General features: G+C 43.0%; 1 protein-coding gene across 4 annotated transcripts in view; it reads left to right on the forward strand.

Annotated features, from left to right (window-relative positions):
• The first annotated feature begins 2247 nt into the window (after positions 1 to 2247).
• Positions 2248 to 21332, forward strand: part of LOC109930437 (frizzled-6) — a 45680-nt gene continuing 26595 nt past the window's right edge. The window contains exons 1-2 of one of the 4 annotated variants that reach the window (XM_020529916.2): positions 2248 to 2274; positions 3761 to 4140. In XM_020529916.2, the coding sequence (XP_020385505.1) occupies positions 3952 to 4140 (189 nt within the window). In that variant the 5' untranslated portion in view covers positions 2248 to 2274; positions 3761 to 3951. Of the gene's footprint in view, positions 2275 to 2426; positions 2520 to 2740; positions 3028 to 3760; positions 4141 to 21332 lie in introns of those variants that run through there. The other 3 variants (XM_020529918.2, XM_048596301.1, XM_048596302.1) reach the window with 3 other exon arrangements.

A 21332-nucleotide genomic window follows, 5' to 3' on the forward strand; every position in this document is an offset into this window, starting at 1 on the left:
TAGCAATAGGCAAATAGAACAGATTAATTCATGGCTGAAGAGTTGGAGTAGGAGTGAAGGCTATCAGTTCCTAAATCACTGGTTCTGTTTCTAAAGAAGATGGGATCTGTATACGTTCGGTGGGTTCTAGTTAGTTGATGAATTAATGTCTGCTTGGAGAAGCAAGAATTGGTCAAGGATTGTCAGAGCAGCTTTGTAAAGGGGAGATCACATCCAATAAATTTGATTAAAATTTTTGAGGAGGTGACTAGGTCTGTAGATGAGGGTAGAACTTTTGATGTAGTCTACATGGATTTCACTAAGTCTTCTGACAGTGGCTTGCAAGAGCTCATGAGATCCAGGACAATTTGGCAAATTGATCCCAATTGGCTTTGTGGCGGGAAGCAGTGGGTGATGGTCAAAGGGTGTTTTTGTGACTGGAAGCCTGTGTTCAGTGGTGGACCACAGTGTTCTGTGCTGGGTCCTTTGCTGCTGGTAGTGTACATTCATAGTCTGACATGAATATAGGAGGTATAATCAGTAAGTTCGCAGATGACACAAAAATCTGTGATGTGGCAAATAGTGAGGAGGAACGTCTGACTGCAAGGATGGGATGGATTGATCAGATGGGCTGAACACTGGCAAATGGGATTTAATCTTGAATATTATGAGGTGATGCATTTTAAAAGAACAAATAAGGCAAGGGAGCACATCCTGAATGTTAGGATCTTTGGAAGATTGGTCATTGGTACATCCTTAGATCATAGAAGACAGCAGGAAAGACAGGTAAAGTGTTTAGGTAGATATGAGATACTTGCTTTTATTAATCAAGGCATTAAATTCAAGAGCAAGGAGGGTATGATGGAGCTGTCTGTAACATTAGTTAGGTCACATTTGGATTACTGTATGCAGTTTCTAGTCACCACACTAAGAGGAATGTGATTGCACTAGAGGGCATGCAAAAGAGATTCACCAGAGGAAGTGCTACACCTGCCCCCATACCTCTTCCCTCACCCCCATCCCAGGCCCCAAGAAGACTTTCCACATCAAGCAGATGTTCACCTGCACATCTGCCAATGTGGTATACTGCATCCGCAGTACCCGGTGTGGCTTCCTCTACATCGGGGAAACCAAGCGGAGGCTCGGGGACCGCTTTGCAGAACGCCTACGCTCGGTTCGCAATAAACAACTGCACCTCCCAGTCGCGAACCATTTCAACTCCCCCTCCCATTCCTCAGACGACATGTCCATCCTGGGCCTCCTGCAGTGCCACAATGATGCCACCCGAAGGTTGCAGGAACAGCAACTCATATTCCGCTTGGGAACCCTGCAGCCCAATGGTATCAATGTGGATTTCACAAGTTTCAAAATCTCCCCTCCCCCCACCGCATCCCAAAACCAGTCCAGCTCGTCCCGCCTCCCTAACCTGTTCTTCCTCCCACCTATCCCCTCCTCCCACCTCAAGCCGCACTGGCATCTCCTACCGACTAACCTCATCCCGCCCCCTTGACCTGTCCGTCCTCCCTGGACTGACGTATCCCCTCCCTAACTCCCCACCTACACTCACCTTTACTGGCTCCATCCCTGCCTCTTCGACCTGTCTGTTTCCTCTCCACCTATCCTCTCCTCTATCCATCTTCTATCCGCCTCCCCCCTCTCTCCCCATTTATTTCAGAACCCCCTTCCCCTCCCCCTTTTCTGATGAAGGGTCTAGGCCTGAAACGTCAGCGTTTCTGCTCCTATGATGCTGCTTGGCCTGCTGTGTTCATCCAGCCCTGCACCTTGTTGTCTCCCCTTCACCAGGATGTTGCCTGGGCTAGAATGATTCAGCCATGAAGAGAGACTACGTTGTTCCCTAGGGGGAATCATATTGAGGTGTACAAAGCTCTGACGGGCATACATGGGAGAATTAATAAGAAATACTTCCCAAGCAGGAGTCAATAATTAGGAGCACAGTTTTAAGGTAAAAAGCAGTAGTTCTAGAGATGATTTAAGTTTTTCACCCAAAGCGACTTATCATCCAATAGGGTGGTAAAGTACGGGACCCTCAAAACATTTTAAACATGTCTAGATTAGCACTTGAAATGCGATAGTGTACAAGGATCAAGTGCTGGAAAATACGGTTGATGGATGTTTGATGAATGTTTGATGACTGGCGAGCACACAATGAGCCAAAGGCCCTTTACCCGAGCCGTAAATTTCTACGACTCTCTGAGGGCGATGGAGGCGGGGCCACGGAAGCTGCGTGCCATTCTCATTCACACAAACCCTCGGCGGCGGGAGGAGGAGCAACAGGTGTGTGCTGGCAGTGTGCGACAACAACAACTGATCCGCGAGGTTGCGGGGGGGGGAACAACAACAATTGATCCAGGGTGGGGGAAAACAACAACTGATCCGCGAGGCGGGGGGAGGAACAACAACAAGTGATCCGCGAGGGAGGGGGACAACGATAAGTGATCCGCGAGGGAGGGGGACAACGACAAGTGATCCGCGAGGAGGGGACAACAACAAGTGATCCGCGAGGGGGGGGACAACAACTGGTGAGCGGTTAAGAGGCGCCTCCTGCTGATTTTCAAGACTCTGGGAGAATGACTGTTCTGTGCGCAGTTTTTCCCCGGGCCTGGCCGGAGTCGCGGCTTCCATACCCACCCTCCACACCCCAACCTGTCATGATCCCTCTCTCCCGAGGCGGTAAGGTTTGAGCGGTATTGAGGAGTTAGTGAGGGTGGCCTGTCCCGGTTAATGATGGGGGCGGGAGAGGAGGGATCAGCCTCCACCCCTACACTTTCTGCTCGGGTAGGGTGAGGGATCGGCGCCGTGAAGCCTGAGGAGTCCAGCGGCATCGTGGTGCTTTCAGGAGAGGTATTTTGTGCTCACACGAGGAATCTAGTGCTCTCAGGAGACAAAAGCGGGGAAGGGCACTCACAGAAGTGAGGAGATCTTAATGCCTACACTCGGTATATCAGGTGTTCACTGGGAGGAGAAGATATTATGCTTAAGGAAGGGGAATCTGGTGTTCTTGCCCTGCATTCGTCCTCATGGGCGTTGGTAAGACTCCCCTTTCCCTCTGTGTATTTAGCCTTGAAAGGTTCAAGAATTGAGAAATTCTTTGCAATACCTGCTCCTCTCTTATGGATGACTGGATGTGGGATAAGTCTTACTGAAAAGATTGTTTTCTTCTCCTGTTGATAATTCGAATCTTTTCATGTGTCCTGGGAGAAATTGTGGGTGAGCTTTGAAGTATGGAGAAATGCTGGTGGTGTAAACCCTCTTGCAAAGTCAACATAAAAAGCATTCCTGAAATGCAAAGGTCAGATCACTGTTGCTTTAGGATTGCATGTGAAAAATTAAAACTGTGTCGGGGATAAGTTATGGAGTTCACTGAAGTCGTCCTCTTACTAGTAACATCCCACATGCTACCCAGCCGAATTTTTAGCAGCATTATTTTGCTTTCCCAATTTGTGTATTTATTTATCTGCCAGTCAATTCCAAGCATTTCTCCTTCGTTTGAGCAAAGGAATTATTGGCAATATTTTAAATGTACTTTCTATTAATTTAAAGTTTCAAATACTGGAGTTACATTCGTAGCTTGCTTTGAAATCCTATTTTGCATTCATTCCACATAGCTGTAGCTCTGCCAAAACATTTTCCCCTTCGAAATGACTGCATGCGAACACTTTAATTTGGAAATGACATCTGCATTAACAATGCAGATGGTAAATTGTGCTATTGATGTATAGAATTAAAATGAATTACTTGCCTAACTCCATTTCTTTTCCAGGACTCAATATTGGAATATAATTACTTGAAAAGTACTGTGATGCAAAACAGTTCGCTCTAATCAGTACACTTAAAGCAATTTACCAGCTGAATAACAATGTGATACACGGTGAAGAGTGGATAACGACTCTTGATACTTGGAGTTGGGATCAGGGTTAGTTCTGTGACCTCGTCTTTAATTGCATTCCCATCATGAAAGATTTGACACAAGTCTTTGTTTGTTATTTCATCCTACCACTGCTCCGTTTGACCCAGAGTCACAGTCTTTTCACCTGCGAACCCATAACCATTCACCGGTGTGAAGGTCTGCCGTACAACATGACATTTTTCCCCAATAAATTGGAGCACTTTGATCAGGATATTGCTGCAGTTGAAATGGAGGTATGTCTTATTTATGTTGTTTATATTTATGTTCACATCTACTTATCAAAACTAAAGATAAACTAGTGGGCAAAAAGAAGCACATAACGAGGTTTTTTTTCCATCTGCTTTAATATATCCTTATGTGGATCTGTACATTTTGTTTTATAATACTCCTGTGAAAGCATCTTCGGATGTGTTATTGCATTAAATGTGCAGAATGAATGTTAGTTGTTTTGTTTCCGGCTGCCTAAACTGTAGGGGTCCCTTAGTAGCCTTAGGGCTACTAAGTATAACCAATTATAATGTGCTGTCTTAAAATTAACAGTTGCGGATCACAAAGTCAGCCTTTATTGCAAGGAAGTCAGCTTACGAGGTGTAGATATTGTGCCTCAGTGTCAAACATGGGACTGAAATTTTATTCAATGTTATGTGGTACACGGTGTGTTGAATTTCTGTTCAACCAGTGAGTGGTCACTAAGTGTCTGGGTATGAAAGTGTTTCCTCCTTTAAGGGAATAACAGTTTGGCGTTCTTCTGTTCCACTGAAACTGACTGCAGCTGAACGGTATCACTTTGTTGTTGGTCCTCCTCCACGTTCCATGTAAAAGTGTCTCTGGGTGACTTTTGAAATAGTCTTTCCCCCTCTTGTTATTCAGTTAGTGACTCATTTCATTCAAGGCACAGTAAGGTAAGATACTCAGTGTGTCAGGGCATCATGCTTACAAACCATTAACTCTGATCTGAGCTATCCATCTACATACTTAGTTTTGAATTCATCATCCTTTCCGTTGTGAAATTAAGAAGAGGGGTTAAAAGCTTTTCAATTTTAATAATTTGTGAAGATGTCTAATTTTCAAACACCTATGTGTTCTCATTTTGGATGATCTGTTTGCTTGACTTTATGTTGAATCAATCTGTTATGAATATTAAAACAGTGACAGCATTTGATTAAACTCCGTGACGTTCATGACAGTGCGTGTCCATGTCAGCTGTATTAAACCTAACCAAGTGAGCTGCGTAGGAGGACTGTAAGTGAGAAGCATGTGTAAAATTTGCCTATTCATGAGTGTTAGAATTTAACTTTGACATTCAGTAAAAATTTGCCAAGTGTGCCTTCTAATATTAGCACGACGCTGTTGGATGAAGTGTTAGAAAATGTATTCATTTGATCTCATAATTTAGTAAGAATTTTTAATAAATAATGTTATTTATCACAAACATTAAGGGCAGCACAATGGCTCAGTGGTTAGCACTGCTGCCTGACAGTGCCAGGGACCTCGGTTCAATTCCAGTCTTGGGTGCTGGGGTGTGCATGGAATCTGCACGTTCTCTCTGCGTCGGTTTCCACCAGGTGCTTCGGTTTCTTCCCACAGTGTGCGGTTTCAGTGGATTGGCCGTTCTGAATTGCATGAAGTGTCCAGGGTAATATAGATTAGATAGGGGAAATTGTGGGGGTGCCGGGTCTGGGTTTGGGTTGGATGCTGTTTGTGGGGGGGTCGGTGGTAACTTGATGGGCTGAATGCACTCTTTCTGCCCTACAGGAATTCTATGAGTCTATGATAAACTGGAGCATTTGGTGAAAGGTCTCATAATAGACTTGTTACCTAAAATCAGTTAAAAGCAATTTTGAAGGGTTGTTTGACACATTGGAGGAAATCCTCCAGGAGATGGTATTCAGACATTTACTCTTTTTGATACATATTAATGAGCTGGATTTGATATACAGAGCACAGTAGATACTTGGATGGGTACACTTTCAATTACACTGAAGAAGCTCAGTTAGAGACTAAAAAAAACTGCAGATGCTGGAATCCAAGGTAGACAAACAGGAGGCTGGAAGAACGCAGCAAGCCAGGCAGCATCTGGAGGAAAGGCAAAGCCACTGTTTCGGGTATTGCCCTTCTTCAGGACTGGATGTGGGGATGGGGGAGCTGCAGATAAGGGGGTGGGGGGTGGTGGTGGGACCAGGGTAACGGAATGTTCGTGATAGATAGACACAGGTAGTAGATATGACCTGGTTGGTCGATGGGAGGGATGAATCCAGTTGGTAGCTGGAAGGGAGCGTCAGTAGGTGGAATGGAAGGGAGGAGGCAGGGCTGGAAAGGGAGCTGGGCAGTGTGGGTGGTAAGGTTATGTAAAATTAGAGAACTGAATATTGAGTCCTCCAGGCTGTAGTGTGCCCAAGTGGAAGATAAGGTGTTGCTCCTCAAACTTGCATTCTGAATGGCTGCGACGCTACAGGAGGTCGAGGATGGAGAAATCGGAGGGTGAATAGTTGAAGTGGGCGGTGACTGGGAAGTTAGGCTGGCTTGAGCCAGACGAAGATGCTTGTCGAAATGGTCACCTAGTCTACATTTGGTCTCACCGATGTAGAGAAGACCACATTGGGAGTACCGGATGTAGAAGACTAGGTCAGAGGAAATGCAGGTAAGGTCCTGTCTCACCTGGAAGGACTGTTTAGGGCCTTGGGCGGAGGTGAGGGAGGTGGTGTGTAGTGAGGTGTTGCATCTTTTATGATTACAGGGGAAGGTACCGGGGGATTGGAGTGCTTGGTGGGGAGAGCGTTGCGAACTAAGGAGTGGTGAAGGGAATGGTCCTTGCGGAAGGCAGAGAGGAATGGGAGTGGAAGATGTTCTGGGTGGTGGGGTCTACTTGGAGTTGGCAGAAGTGTTTGAGGATGATATGTTGGATGTGGAGGCTGTTGGGGTGGAAAGTGAGAATGAGAGGTCCCTATCTTTATTATGTTTGGAAGGGGGTTGTGGGTGGTTTAGGGCTGTGGAGCAGAGAATGGAAGAGGCGTGATGGAGGGCTGTCTGGATGATGGTGGAGGGGGGAAGAACGTTGTTTGAAAAAGGAGAACATTTGGGATGCTTGGGAGTGCAACATCTCGTCAGAGCAGATGCCACAGAGATGGAGGAATTAGGAAAACAGGATGGAATTTTTGCAGGATACGGGGCAAGGAGGAGATGTAGTCTAGGTAGTTGTGGGTTTATAGTAAATGTCAGTCCGTAAACTGTCGCCAGAAATGGAAACAGAGAGGTCAAGAAAGGGTAGGGAGGTGTCTGAGATAGACCAAGTGAATTTGAAGGCAGGGTGGAAGTTGTTAGTGAAGTCGAAGAACTGCTCCACTTCAGCCTGGGCGCAGGATGCAGCACCGATCCTCGTTTCATTATCAAACCCAATGAGGCCGAATACCAACTCTCCGACACCACGTCCTACCTCCCCTTGACCACAACCCCACCATGGCCCATCAAACCACCGTCTCCCACACTGTCCATGACCTCACCCCTTCCAGTGAGCTCCCCTCCACCACTTCCAGCCTAATAGTTTGCAAGCCCTGCACTGCCTGGTTCTACCTGCTCCCCAAGATCCACAAGCCCAACTATCCCAACCGAACCATCGTCTCCACATGCTCCTACCCCACTGAACTCATCTCTTCCTACCTCAACTCCATTCTCTCCCCCTTGGTTCAGGCACTCCCCACCTACATTCGGGTCACAAACCACACCCTCCACCCCTTTGGAAACTCCAGTTCCCTGGCCCCCGGCACTTCATCTTTATTATGGACGTGCAATCCCTATACACATCCATATCCCACAAGGATGGCCTACAGGCCCATGGTTTTTTCCTCTCCAACAGATCCAGACCGATCCAGTACACCCCCACTAATACCCTCCTCCGCCTCGCTGAACTAGTTCTCACCCTCAATAATTTTTCCTTCAATTCTTGCCACTTTCTCCAAATCTAGGAGGTTGCCATGGGTACTCGCAAGGGCTCCAACCACGCCTGCCTCTTTTTCAGTTATGTCAAACAGCCCCTCTTCAGTACGTACACCAGTACTGTTGCCCAACTCTTCTGCCGTTACATCGATTACTGCGTCGGTGCTGCATCCTGCACCCAGCCTGAACTGGAGCAGTTCATTGACTTCGCTAACAACTTCTACCCCGCCCTCAAATTCACTTGGTCTATCTCAGACACTCCTTCCCCTTTCTTGACCTCTCTGTTTCCATTTCCGGCGACAGTTTACGGACCAACATTTACTATAAACCCACAGACTCACATAGCTACCTAGACAACACCTCCCCCCACCCTGTATCCTGCAAAAACTCCTTTATTAAAGACTGGTTAGGCCTCAGTTGGAATGTTTTATCTAAATCTGGACACCACACTTTGGGGAGTAAGTTACACCTTGAGAGCGATTGCAGAGGTGGCGTTTCAGAATTGTTTCAGGAATACCAGACTGCAATTCTGTGAGAAACTAGAGATGCTGAGGTATTTCTCCAGTGGGGCAGAGAAGACAAAATATGAATTTTATAGAGCTGTCTTGATAGTGAATTGGCTGGACAAGCAGATGGGAGGTTAAGGGAAATTTTTATGCAGCAAGTCAAGATACACAATGAACTACCTGAAAGTGTGTAGGAAGGAAGTATGATAACTTTCAAAATCAATAATTGGTAAGAAAACTTTGCAGGAGAAATTGTGTCCATTCAGATTGCGGCTGCGGTTTAAGATTTGCTTCCTTGGAAAGCTGTCAGAAGCACAGTGGGCTGAAAGGCATCCTTTCGCTTCTATATCATTCTGTGTGTGACATCTGATTGGAACTCAGATCTATCGAAGATGAAAAAGCAGCTGAACATGCCAGGAACCCACGAACAAACAAAACCAGGTAGAATGTAAATTCTCAATTAAGAAGCAGAGAAGAGAAAGGGAATGCAGCAAATTTCATCTGCAAGGACTTTTGAAATTTTTTTTAGGGTAGTTTTCTCAATTCCCTCAGTTTCAAGAGTTTAACGTAGAACTATAGAAAATAAGAGGAGGTGTGGGCCATTTGGCTCTTCAAGCTTGCTCCGCTATTCAAAATGATCATGGCTGATCATCCAGCTCAATCCCTGTTCCCACTTTCCTCCCAATATATTTGATCTCTTTAGCCTTAAGAGTGAATGCCTTCTGGAGAAGATTCATTGTTTTGACATGAACTGCTTTCTGTGGCAGAGAATTCCAGAGGTTCACCACTGTTTAGGTGAAGAAATGTTCTGAGGAAGGGTCACCGGACCCGAAACGTTAACTCTGTTTTTTCCTTCACAGATGCTGCCAGACTTGCTGAGCTTTTCCAGCAACTTTGTTTTTGTTCCTAATTTATAGCATCCACAGTTCTTTCAGTTTAAATTTCTCCTCATCTCAGTCCTAAAAGGCCTACCCCAAGTCTTTGTGACCCCTGGCTCTGGACTCTCCACACATCAGCAACACCGTTTCTGTATTTACCTGTCTGGTTCTGTTAGAATTTTATAGGTTCTTTTGAGATTCTCCCATAGTATTATAAACGCCAATGAATATAATCCTAAACAATCCAGTTTCTCTTCATTTGTCAGTCATACCATCCCTGGAATTAGTTTGGTGAAAAGCTATGCTGAGCTCCCTCCATAGTCATAACATCCTTCCTCCGATAAGAAGGCCAAAACTACACAAAACCTCCACGCGTAGTCTCACAAGGCCCTGTACAATTGCAGCAAGATATCCCTGTTCCTGTACCCAGTTCCTGGTGCTGTGAAGGCCAACAAACCATTTGCTGCCTTCAGTGTCTGCTGCACCTATATGCTTTCAGAACTGAATACCCAGGTCTTGTTGAAGTTCCTCATTTTCCAATCTGTCACCATTCAGATAATAAGCAGTTCAGATAAACTGTTTTGTATACACACAAAAAATTTGAATAATTCATAAAATAATCCTTCTGGAAATCAAATCAATTCAGCTTCGTTATTCTAAGGCCTAGTCTCTCTTTCTCTCTCAGCCTGGAAATTGAATTCTGTTCCTTTCTGGTGTTTGCTTTGTTCATTCTGCCTTCCTGCCATATCTATGAACATGTGGCAAGTGAATATATACCTGTAACCTATTGTAAACTTTTAGAATGGCTGCATTCCTTTCATATTTGGCAGACAACTCAAACAGTAGAAATGTAAGATTAGTTACAGTGGAAAATTCTGAAAGGACTGTACCATTATTCCATTTTTTAAAATTCCTATTTGGGTAGAACCATTACATAAGTCTCTGTCTTGTTGCGGAGATAGTTGGTCGCGAACTGTGCAATTTGTTTAAGTGTTTTTTATATGACACTCTGCTTAATGTGTGAGTAAGGAGCTTCTAAGACTAATTTCCCTTTGTGAGCTTTAGAATGGAAAAGCATTTGTAATGTTGAAAAGATTTATTTTATCTGCTAACCATGAAATCTTTGAAAAGAAAGCTGTAATCTTACTTGTCCGGCTGACTAGCTTGCCTGGTGAGATGCCATTGTGCACTAAAGCCAAAGGCAATGCACTTGTGGAAGCCTAGGCCAGTCTCTTGTCAGAAGGAATCAAAACTGCCTTATCTTCCCTTTAGCAAATAAACTTTATCTCAAGTTTGTTGTGTGACCTCAGTGACCAGGAAGTGCTAGACTTCCGACTGCTTGTATCTGTCCATGTGACAGTTCTTGAGGATACAGCACAAATCCTCACACTCTGATCTTGACAACCATGTAACAATATAGAGGAATCTCTCGTGTCTATATGTATTAGAAAGCATGTATGTGAATATTTGAGTGGACCATTGACTGCCTTCCATTACACTTGTAAGGCAGAATTTACATGTGTTTGTGCCATACACCCACACACAGACATGTGCAATCTGGGAATGATAGAAACTCCATTGGGCAGAATGATTCTTGTCATGGTTTCTAATTTGATTGTTGAGAAAGAAGTGAAAGACATGTTGAAACAATGAAAACTTGGACCATTCTGAACATTAATCACAGCCTTTTCATTTGTATCCAACTGTCACACAATCACACAAAATTGAGGAAACTGAATCTCCATTTAATGAATAAGAGACTGGCTTGTGAAGATGAGGCACAAGCATCACCATAGCAACCATAGTATGGTTGCCAAACCACTGTCTACTGTGACAAATTTCAGCTACTTTGTGAAGTTGAGTCTGTATAATGTGTGCTTATGCTAGACACTTGCAGTGATTTTTAATATCCACCATGTGGGAGATATGGGAGAGGGCACACAATCATATAAAGTAAGAGTGTTATAACTGTAGTCTGGTAACTGAAAATTACTCCTGTGTTGAACAATTTGCTACTGCAATCGGATTTGTTCAATCCTTTGGGCATTTTAGCATAAGAGTTATTGTATTCTCAGAATATTTGACCATTTATCTTAAGGATTTCCAGAATTACGAACCAAATGGCTATTTGGTATGTCTAAAACCTTCAATAATCTAGTTTTTGTCAGGTAAATATCCTGTGTTCCTAAAACTTTAATGGCGGTGGGGAAGTATTTTCTTCAGTTTTCTAATTATTGAGCTTCTGATTGGTGAAATTGTTTTTCATATGACTATTTTTAATTATTGGCAAATCTCATCCAGTTCACTAATGTCCTTTTTAGGGAGGCAAGTTGTTGACCTTGCCTGGTCTGGCCTAGCCTAGATGTGACATGGTTGACTCTTAACTGCCCTCTGGGCAATTAGGGTTGGCCAATAAATGCTGGCTTAGCCAGCAATACCTATATCCTGTGAAGGAATGAAAAGAAATTAAACTCACTGGGGGAGTAGCCTCTATAGGTATCCCCATCCTCAACAAAAGGGGAGCCCAGCCCTTTAATGCAAAATATAAGGCTGAAACATTTGCAAATCTTCAACCAGAAGTGACGAGTGGATGATACATCCCAGCCTCTTTCAAAGTTCCCTAGCATCACAAATGCCAGTCTTCAGCCAGTTGGAACCCACATAATATCAAGAAATGGCTGGATGCTACAACAGTTGGGCCCTGACAACGTTACAACAATAATATTGAAGATTAGTGCTGCAGAAATTGCAGTGTCCTAACCAAGCTGTTCCAATGCAGCTACAACCCTGGCATTTACCTGACAATATGGAAAATTGCCCAAACGTGTCCTGCACACACAAAACAGGACAAATCCAATCTGGTCAGCTATTGCTCTGTCAGTCACTGGTGCCCAGTTTGCATCCTACGAGGACCACTCAGCTCCTAGTCTCTTTATAGCCTCAGTTGAAACATGAGCAAATGAGCCAAATTCAAGAAATGAGGTGAGAGTGATAGCCCTTGACATCAAAGTTACATTTGACTGAGTTTAGCATTGAGGATCCCTCGTAAAATTGAAGTTAATGAGAACAGAGAGAAAACTGTAGTTTGGTTTGATCTTGTCTGGCACAAAGGAAATGATGTGGCTGTTAGAGGTCAGTAATCTTGGCTCCCACTCCATCAACGTCCTGAGTGTTGATTCAGGCTGACATCTAAATGACGGTGCATGTTGGTGAGGAGATGCTGATGGATTAAGATTTAAAAGTTGCATAGTTATTGAACTATGAGGGTAAACTTGCAAGTAATATCAAGACGGATAGTAAGAGCTTCCTTAAATGTATAAAACATATCAAATAGATAAATATGATTCTTGATCAGTTGGGGAATGTAGGCTTATGGGAAGAACACAGGAAAGTGGAAATGAGGAATTGGATCAGCCATGATCCTTTTGAATAGTGTCAGATATGGGATATTAGCATGGATAGAAGATTGGGTAACTAATAGAATACAAAGTTAGAATGAGGATGCATTTTCAGGATTTAACTTAAGTGGCAATATAAGTTGGTTGAGAAAACTGAATGCACTGCAGCCAAGTTTGCAGATGACATAAAAATAGGGAGGACGGCAAGTGGTGAGGGTGACACAGAGTCTGCAGAGAGATATAGGCAGGTTAAGAGAGTGGGCAAATACTTGGCATCTCCTCACCAACATGCACCGTCATTTAGATGTCAGCCTGAATTAACACTCAGGATGTTGATGGAGTGGGAGCCAAGATTACTGACCTCTAACAGCCACATCATTTCCTTTGTGCCAGATAAGATCAAACCAAACTAGAGTTTTCTCTCTGTTCTCATTAACTTCAATTTTACTAGGGATCCTCAATGCTAAACTCAGTCAAATGTAACTTTGATGTCAAGGGCTATCACTCTCACCTCATTTCTTGAATTTGGCTCATTTGCTCATGTTTCAACTGAGGCTATAAAGAGACTAGGAGCTGAGTGGTCCTCGTAGGAAAGTTAGAAGATATGCACTTTGGGGAAGAACAGAGCAGCTGAATATAATTTAAATGGAAAGAGACTACAGAAAGGTACAACACAGAGGGATTTGGGAGTCCTCTTGCATAAATTGCAAAAAAATACAATTTAGAATCCCTGCAGTGTGGATGCAAACCATTTGGCCTATTGAGTCCATACCGACCATCAGAAGAGCATCCCACCCACAGCCACCTCCCAACCCTACCCCTGTAACCCCACATTTTCCATGGCTAATCCACCTAGCCTGCACATCCCTGGACACTATGGGCAGTTTAGCATGGCCAATCCACCTAACCTGCACGTCTTTGGACTGCGAGAGGAAACTGGAACATGCAGAAGAAACCTACACAGACAGGTGGAGAATGTGCAAACTCCACACAGATGCTTACCTGAGTGTGGAGTAGAACCCAGGTCCCTATTGCTACGAGGAAGCAGTGCTAACCAGAGTCACTGTGCCGTCCTACACTCACTTCTGCTTCCAACTCTCTTGAAGCTCTGGTAGCTGCTGATGTCTTCCACTGTGAAGACAGATGCAAACTACTGATTCAATTTCTCTGCCATTTCTTTGTTCCCCATTCCTACATCTTCAGCCTCCTTTTGCAGCAGCCCAGTGTCTATTGTTGTCTCTCTTTTATCTTTTATGCATCAAAAAAAATCTTGTAATCTTCTTTTATATTACTAGCTAGCTTACACTCATTATTTCATCTTCTCCCTACTTATTGTTTTTTTAGTTGTCCTGTGCTGATTTTTAAAAGGCTTCTGAATTCTCTGGCTTCCCACATATCTTCATCACATTGTCTGCTTTATCTTTTGCTTTTATTCTGTCGCTGACTTCCCTTGTCAGCCATGGCTGCCTCGTCCTCCCTTTAGTATGATTCTTCTTCGTTGGGTTGAATTTCTTCTGTGCCTCCCGAATTACCCACAGAAACTCCTGCCGTTGCTGCTCCACCATCTTTCTTGCTAAGTTCTCCTTCCAATCAATTCTGGCCAGCCCCTCCCTCATGTCTTCAGTTACCAATTGGTCAATTGTAATACTGTTACATCTGATTCCAGCTTAACCCTCTCAAACTGTAGGGTGAATTCTATCATATTATGGTCATTGCCTCCTATGGGTTCCTTCTTAAGGTCTCTGATCAAGTCTGCAAATCACCAATTCCAAAATTGCATCTTCTCTAGTATGCTGTACCACAAGCTGCTCCAAAAAAACGTCTTGTCACTGTTCCACAAATTCCTTTTCCAGGCATCCACTATCAACCTGATTTCCCAGCCCACCTGTATATTGAAGTCTACATGGTTATTGTAATAATACCTTCCTTACATGCCTTTTCCATTTCCTGGAAATTTTCTGCCCCACATCCTGACTACTGCTGGGAAGCCTTACCTAACTCCCATCAGGGTCTTTTTTCCTTTGCGGTTCCTCAACTCTACCCACACGGATTCTGCACCTTCTGACTCTACATCACTTCTATCTATTAATTTAATTTTCTTTCTTACTAACAAGGAAGCCACGTCCTCTCTGCCCAGCTGCCTGTCCTTTCGATAGGATGCCTTTCCTTGGATATTTAGTTCCCAGCCTTAATCCCCTTGCAGCTGGTACCCCCTGAGATACCCACAACGTCATACCCACCAATTTAAAACTGCATTAAAAGCTCATTTACCTTGTTTTGTATACTGTACGCATTTAAGTATAGCAAACTCAAATCCTGTGTTGACCACGCCCTTCTCATGGCTTTCTTTTTATCTGCTGTACCTGAAGATTCTTGACCTTTTCAACGCACTCTGTTCTATTACTTGTTGTAGTTAATAAATTCTCCTGACCACTCCCCACTTTAACCACTTTAAAGTCTTTAGATTGACCCTATTTAGCCTTTTTGCTAGGATCCTGCTCCCAGCTCGATTCAGGTGGAGTGTGTTGTAACAGTTCAGCTTCTTCCTGTCTCATTTCTGATGCCAAAGGCTCAAAAAATGGAAACCTTATTTCCCATACCACTCCTTTAGACACGTGTTTACTTCCCTCCTCATTTCTTTGTCAATTTACACACGGTTCAAGTAATAATACAGACATTACAATCTTTGACGTCCATTTTTAAAAATTTTGTTCCTATTTCCAGTGGTATTATTGCTGGACTATTAATCCAGAGACCCAGGTAATGTTCTGGGGACCCGAGTTCAAATCCTGCCATGGCAGATTGTGGAATTTGAATTCTATATAAAAAAATCTGGAATTAAGAGCCGAATGATGACCAAGAATCCATTGTCGGTTGTTGGTAAACCAGATGCATTTTCTCAATGTCCTTTAGGGAAGGAAACTGCCATCCTTACCTGGTCTGGCCTACATGCGACTCCAGACCCACTCTTACCTTTCCTCCTGGGCAGTTGGGGATAGGCAGTAAATGCTAGCCTCGCCAGCATAGCCCATATCCCATGAATAATTTTTTTAAAAAAAATTCATCAAAGAGGACCTCTAGCCTATATTGTTGGTACCAGTATGGACCACAACAACTTGATCCTGTCCTTCCCTCTCCGGTATCCTTTCAAGCCAATTCGAGATGTCTTTTACCTTGGCACCAGGTAGGCAACACACTATGTGGAACTCTTGATCCTGCGCACAAAGGATGCTATCCGTCCCCGTAATTATAAAATCCCCTGTCACTATCACTTCTTGTGCTCCTCCCCGGCTTGAATGGCTTTATGGACCATCCTCCAGGCAGGTTCTTTCCTCATCCATACAAGGAGCAAGTACCTCATACCTGTTGGACAAGGTCAAGATCTGAGGCTCCTCTAGTGATATGTTCAGGATCCCTCTACCTCACCTGTTGTTACTGTTCCTGACCAGTGTCCAAATTTGAAATATTTAAGCTATAAGGTGTGACTGTTTGGAACACAGCATGAAGATAACTTTCTCCCTCCTGATATCCCGCAGGGTCTGAAGCTCAGATTCCAGCTCATCAACTCTGAGCTGAAGTTCCTCAAGCTGCAGACACTGCTGATGTCATGATGGCCTGCAATGGAATCCACCAGTTCCTACATCACGCAAGAACAACATATCACCAGTACCGCCAGTTTTAATGGAATTAATTGGATTTAACTCATCTGTTCAAAAAATTATTCTCAGACAGTCCCTAAATTATTGTACTCCTTTCTGAATCTACTAATATTTATTACTATGAAGAGTTCTGAAGAAGGGTCAGTGGACCCAAAATGTTCATAGATCATAGAATCCCTACAGCCCAACAAGTCCACACCGACCCTCAGAGCATCCCATCCAGATCCATTTGCCTAATCTACAGATCCCTGAACACTATGGGCAATTTAGCATGGCCAATCCACCTGGCCTGCATATTTTTGGACTGTGGGAGGATACCGGAGCACCTGGAGGAAACCCACGCAGACACGGGGAGAATGTGCAAACTCCACACAGACAGTTGCCCGAGGGGGAATCGAACTCGGCTCCCTGGTGCTGTGAGGCATCCACTGAGCCACCGTGCCGCCCTCTAATTAACTCTGATTGCTCTCTACAGATGCTGTGAGACCCGCTGAGTTTTTCCAACAAATTTTGTTTTTGTTTTTGTTTCTGATTTCCAGCATACGCAGTTGTTTTTTCTTCTACTACTATTTAAGGTTAGTCCCTAATGTAACTCCCTTACCAGTCACAGCTTCTCTGTGATGTCACTTTTGGTGCTGGTGCTGGTGTTGCCCTTCGCCCACTCATGCAAGTCAGGACGTATTCTCTGCTCCTTCTCAGAATGCTTCATGGTCACACCAACTGCGAGGACCCCTGCAAGTAATAGGAAATGCAAATGGAATGTTGGCATTTATTTCAAATGTAGTGGAATATAAAAATAGGGGATGTCTTGCTGAGGCACGAGATCACAAATGGAATACTGTGACCAGTTTTGTGTCCCCTTATCTGTTGTAATTTGAAGGGGGTGAGGTAATGAAATCAGACATCATTTGGATCCGAGTGAACTTGTATCATTAAAAGTATTCCCTTTATTCCAATTTGGCAGGAGAGTAGATACTCCAGGTGAAGATTGACTCCCTCCAACCATGATTTATTCCCCGGCTGAGAAAATCGGGTGAAATGGACAGTCCTCCAGCTCATGATCAGCTTTCTGAAATGATGCTGCTTCAGTTAACTCCTGCCCTTACTTGATGCATTGTTAAAGTCTGAGCAGTAGTATCAAAATGTACCTACATTATCAATATATTGTGGGCAAAAGTGCAATCTACACATAATTATTCCCTGGTCATCCCCATGCCTCTGTCACTTCAGTTAATGCGACACATGTAACTCGACAGATTCTGTGCTTTAGAAATACACAGAGAGGGTATTTGAGAGGGTTAGAGGAAGTGAGACACTTTGGAGTGGTTCTTGAAGATAGCAGGACAAATAGATAACATGCTAAAGAAAGCATTCAGAATTCTTTCCTTTAATGAATGAGATATAAAATACAAAAGCAAGGATGTAGTTCTGGAACTGTATAAAACGCTGGCTAGTTTGCACTGGAGTTTTGCAAATTGTTCTGGTCACCATGTTACAGGAAGGACCCAATTGTTTTGGAGAGAGTACGAAGGAGATTTAAAGAATATAGTCAAAGGTTGAAAATTGTAGCTTGAGGGAAAATTGGATAGTCTAGGGTTGGTTTCCTTACAGCAGAGGAGACTGTGGTATGGCTTAATTGACATATATAGAATAGTGAAGACCCTAAATAAGATGTAAAAACCCATTTTCCCTAGTGCAGAGGTCATTTACCAAGGACATAGATTTAAAGTGATGGTTAAATACATTAGAGCGGATATGAGGACTTTTCTCCACCCAGAAATGTCTGAAATTCACTACCCAGTTTCATAGTGGAGGCAGAAACTCTTTCTCACTTAAGAGAAACCTGGAGTGCTGTAATCTGCAAGGCTATTGTCCAGGGGCTGCTACATGCGATTAGAGTGGGCATAAACACAGTAGGCTAAGTGGTCTCTTTCTGTGCTGTGACTTTTCTGTAGTTCCAAGGAATTCTTTCTTAGGTTTTGGCAGTAAAGAAATGTATGGAGATCGATCTAACACAGTTATTACCTCACTACTATTCAAACAGTCCAATTCTGAAAGATATACTGTACCCATCTGCCTGCCCAAATCAAAGGTCAGAGTCAGGATCTCTGACTTCCCATGCTTAAAATCCTGTCAGCTGGTAAATATTCCAGAATCAAACAAGAAGAACATGTTGACCTTGGCACTCGGATGTCTTACCCAAGATTCGATGCACTATTGTTTTCTGTTTTCTATCTGTGGCTGTGTAATTTTGCTAGAATTCATCTTCTATTTTTCACTCAGAAGTCTTCATATTTTCATACTTTGCTGAATTAATGCTATAGTTTAGCTTTAAACCTTTTAGTTCCTTTCAAAACCTTAGGGAATTCAAAATCTTTGGTCAATTAAGACCCATCCAGTTGCATATATTTGGATTTTCAGAAGACATTTGATAAGGTAACACACATTAGGCTGCTTAATAATATGAATACATATTATTGTGTATTCATGTTAGAGGTGTTAGAGGTCATACATTAGCATATAGAGGATTGGATAACTAAGAGAAGATACAGAGTGGGACAAAGGGGGGCATTTTCAGGATTATACCCTGTAACGAGTGATGCACCTCAGAGATTAGTGCTGAGCCACAGTTATTTACAATATATATTAATAATATTCTGGGAAATGAATATACTAAAGCCATGTTTGCGGATGACACAAAAATAAGTGGGCAGCTAAGTGATGAGAATAACAGAATCTGCAGAGGGATATAGTCAGTTTGAGTGGGCAATATCTTGGCAGATGGAGTATAATGTGGTGAAATGTGAGGTTATGTATTTTGGCAGGGACAATAGAGGAACTGAACGTTATTGAAATGGAGAAAGACTGCAAAAAGCTACAGAATATGGGAATTTGGGAGTCCATGTCCATGAATCACAAATAGCTAGCACACAGGTTCAGCAGGGCATAACCTCAGAATGAAGGGCCGCACAGTCAAAAGATGTGTAGGTTAGGTGGATTGGCCATGCTAAATTGCCCGTAGTGTGTTCAGGGATATGTAAATTAGGGGGATGGGTCTGGGTGGGATTCTGTCCGGGTCAGTGTGGATTTGTTGGGCCGAAAGGCCTGTTTCCAAACTGTAGGATTCTATAATCTATAATTTGAGACAGACGAGAGGAATTTTGTCTCGTGGATAGTTTTAAATCTATTGAATCCTCTACCAGAGGGCTGTTGAGACTGGGTCATTAAATATGCTCAAAGCTGAGATCAACAGATTTTTAATCAGAAAGGGAATTGAGGGTTATTGGGTAAAGAGAGGAAAGTGGAGGATTATCAGATCAACCGTGATTTTACTGAATGGTGAAGCAGACTCGGTAGCTGAATGACCTACTTGTGCTCCTAGGTCTTATGTCCAAACTACAGTTCCCCATCAAGTGCCCTTCTCAGCAAATTTTTGTTTGATCATATTACAACAAACAAGGTCTATACAAGATGCAATGTAACAATAAAATTAAACAAGTATACAGTTAATCATACTGTAACATTTTAATTGGTCTTCATTAATTAGTAAAGTAGGGATTTCCCAACTTTGTTATAATACAAAATGCTGTTATTCTGAGTGGCTTGGAATTAATAGAGGTAGACTGACAGAATAGACTCCCTGATGGGCAAAAGTGCTGAGCTGTGGCAAAACAGTGTCAAGGAGGGCCAGTCCGATATCCCCCAAATATAAATGCATTGATCGTCCAAACTTCCTCTGCACCTCCAGCCAGGCTTTGATCAGGTTGTCGGAGATCTTCTTGCTAATGGGTGCAAGAATGTAATTGCCTTCTGGTCCTCACCACTGCCAGCAGCACCTCCAGGGAAGCATCTCAAAATCTGGTGTCAACATTATGCCACTTTCCATTTGTCTCCCAACTATTGAATAGGAATAAGCTGAATGCAGTTGTAATACTGGATAAATGTGTTCTCTTTATAAGAGATGAGTTTGCTCTTTAAATGGTGGTCTAAATTTTTGGCTGAAAATGTTCTAAGTAGGTAGAAGGCAACTGCCACCAATGAAATTGACTGGCTTATATGTCAGCCTTACTAAAATGAAGCCAGGCAGTTAAAATTAGCTAGTTCTTGTTGTTTCGGACTGTCAGCAGCATTTGTTTTGTAATCTTAAAAGTTAGAAAATAGCGATGTTAGTAAAGAATGTTGGAGTCAAAGGCATCCAGCTGCTTTCCCATTGGCAGATTGAAGATACTAGCAGTCTGAAGTAAAAACAGAAAATGCTAAACAAACACAGGTTTATGGATGATAGACAGATCTGGCAGCATTCTGAGGAAGAATCATATCAGGCTCGAAATGTTAACTCTTTTTGTTGCCCCATAAATGCTGCAAGATCTGCTGAGTTTATCCAGCTTTTACTGTCTGTTATTTCTCTGCTCCAAACAGAGGGGTAATTAACAGGATTAGGTTACCTCCCCATCCTCCTGGCTGAAGAATAACACTTCTGAGGAAAGGGAGGAGAGAGAGAGAGAAGAGCAGTCTAGGAATTATACAAGATGCTAGCTACACTACTGCTCTTCTTTTGAGTATTCATGATTGCAGTGATTACACTGTTCCTTATGAGTCATCTGACAGTTATATTTAATGTTTAAACAAGAGAGTCTCATTTTTTAAAAAGGGATAAAGCTGATCGGTGCAATGATGCAGTTCATTTCAAATGTATCATTCTGTCACAAAATCATTGCAGAGAGAATGATGCGTGGGCATTCAAACTGTTCTCCTCCCAGGTGATGATTGCAAAAGCAAAAAATACTGATCATTACACTCTTCAGAAAAGAAATTGGTACAAAGAATTACAATCAACCTTTTCAGTTACTTCTGATACCTTGAATTTTGAATAAAATTTTACTTTAAAGAAATATTTTGCAATAATATTCATTAATAGCTTTACGTCCTCCATAGAAGAACATGGCTTTATAAATTTTGTCTTAAACAATTCTATCTGTTTTAGATATAACACAGTGTGGAGCTGGAGAAACACAGCAGGTCAGGCAGCATCAGAGGAGCAGGAAAGCTGA

The sequence above is a fragment of the Rhincodon typus genome, chromosome 4 (genome assembly GCF_021869965.1).
Source record: "Rhincodon typus isolate 14 chromosome 4, sRhiTyp1.1, whole genome shotgun sequence".
In the NCBI taxonomy this organism is placed as follows: domain Eukaryota; kingdom Metazoa; phylum Chordata; class Chondrichthyes; order Orectolobiformes; family Rhincodontidae; genus Rhincodon; species Rhincodon typus.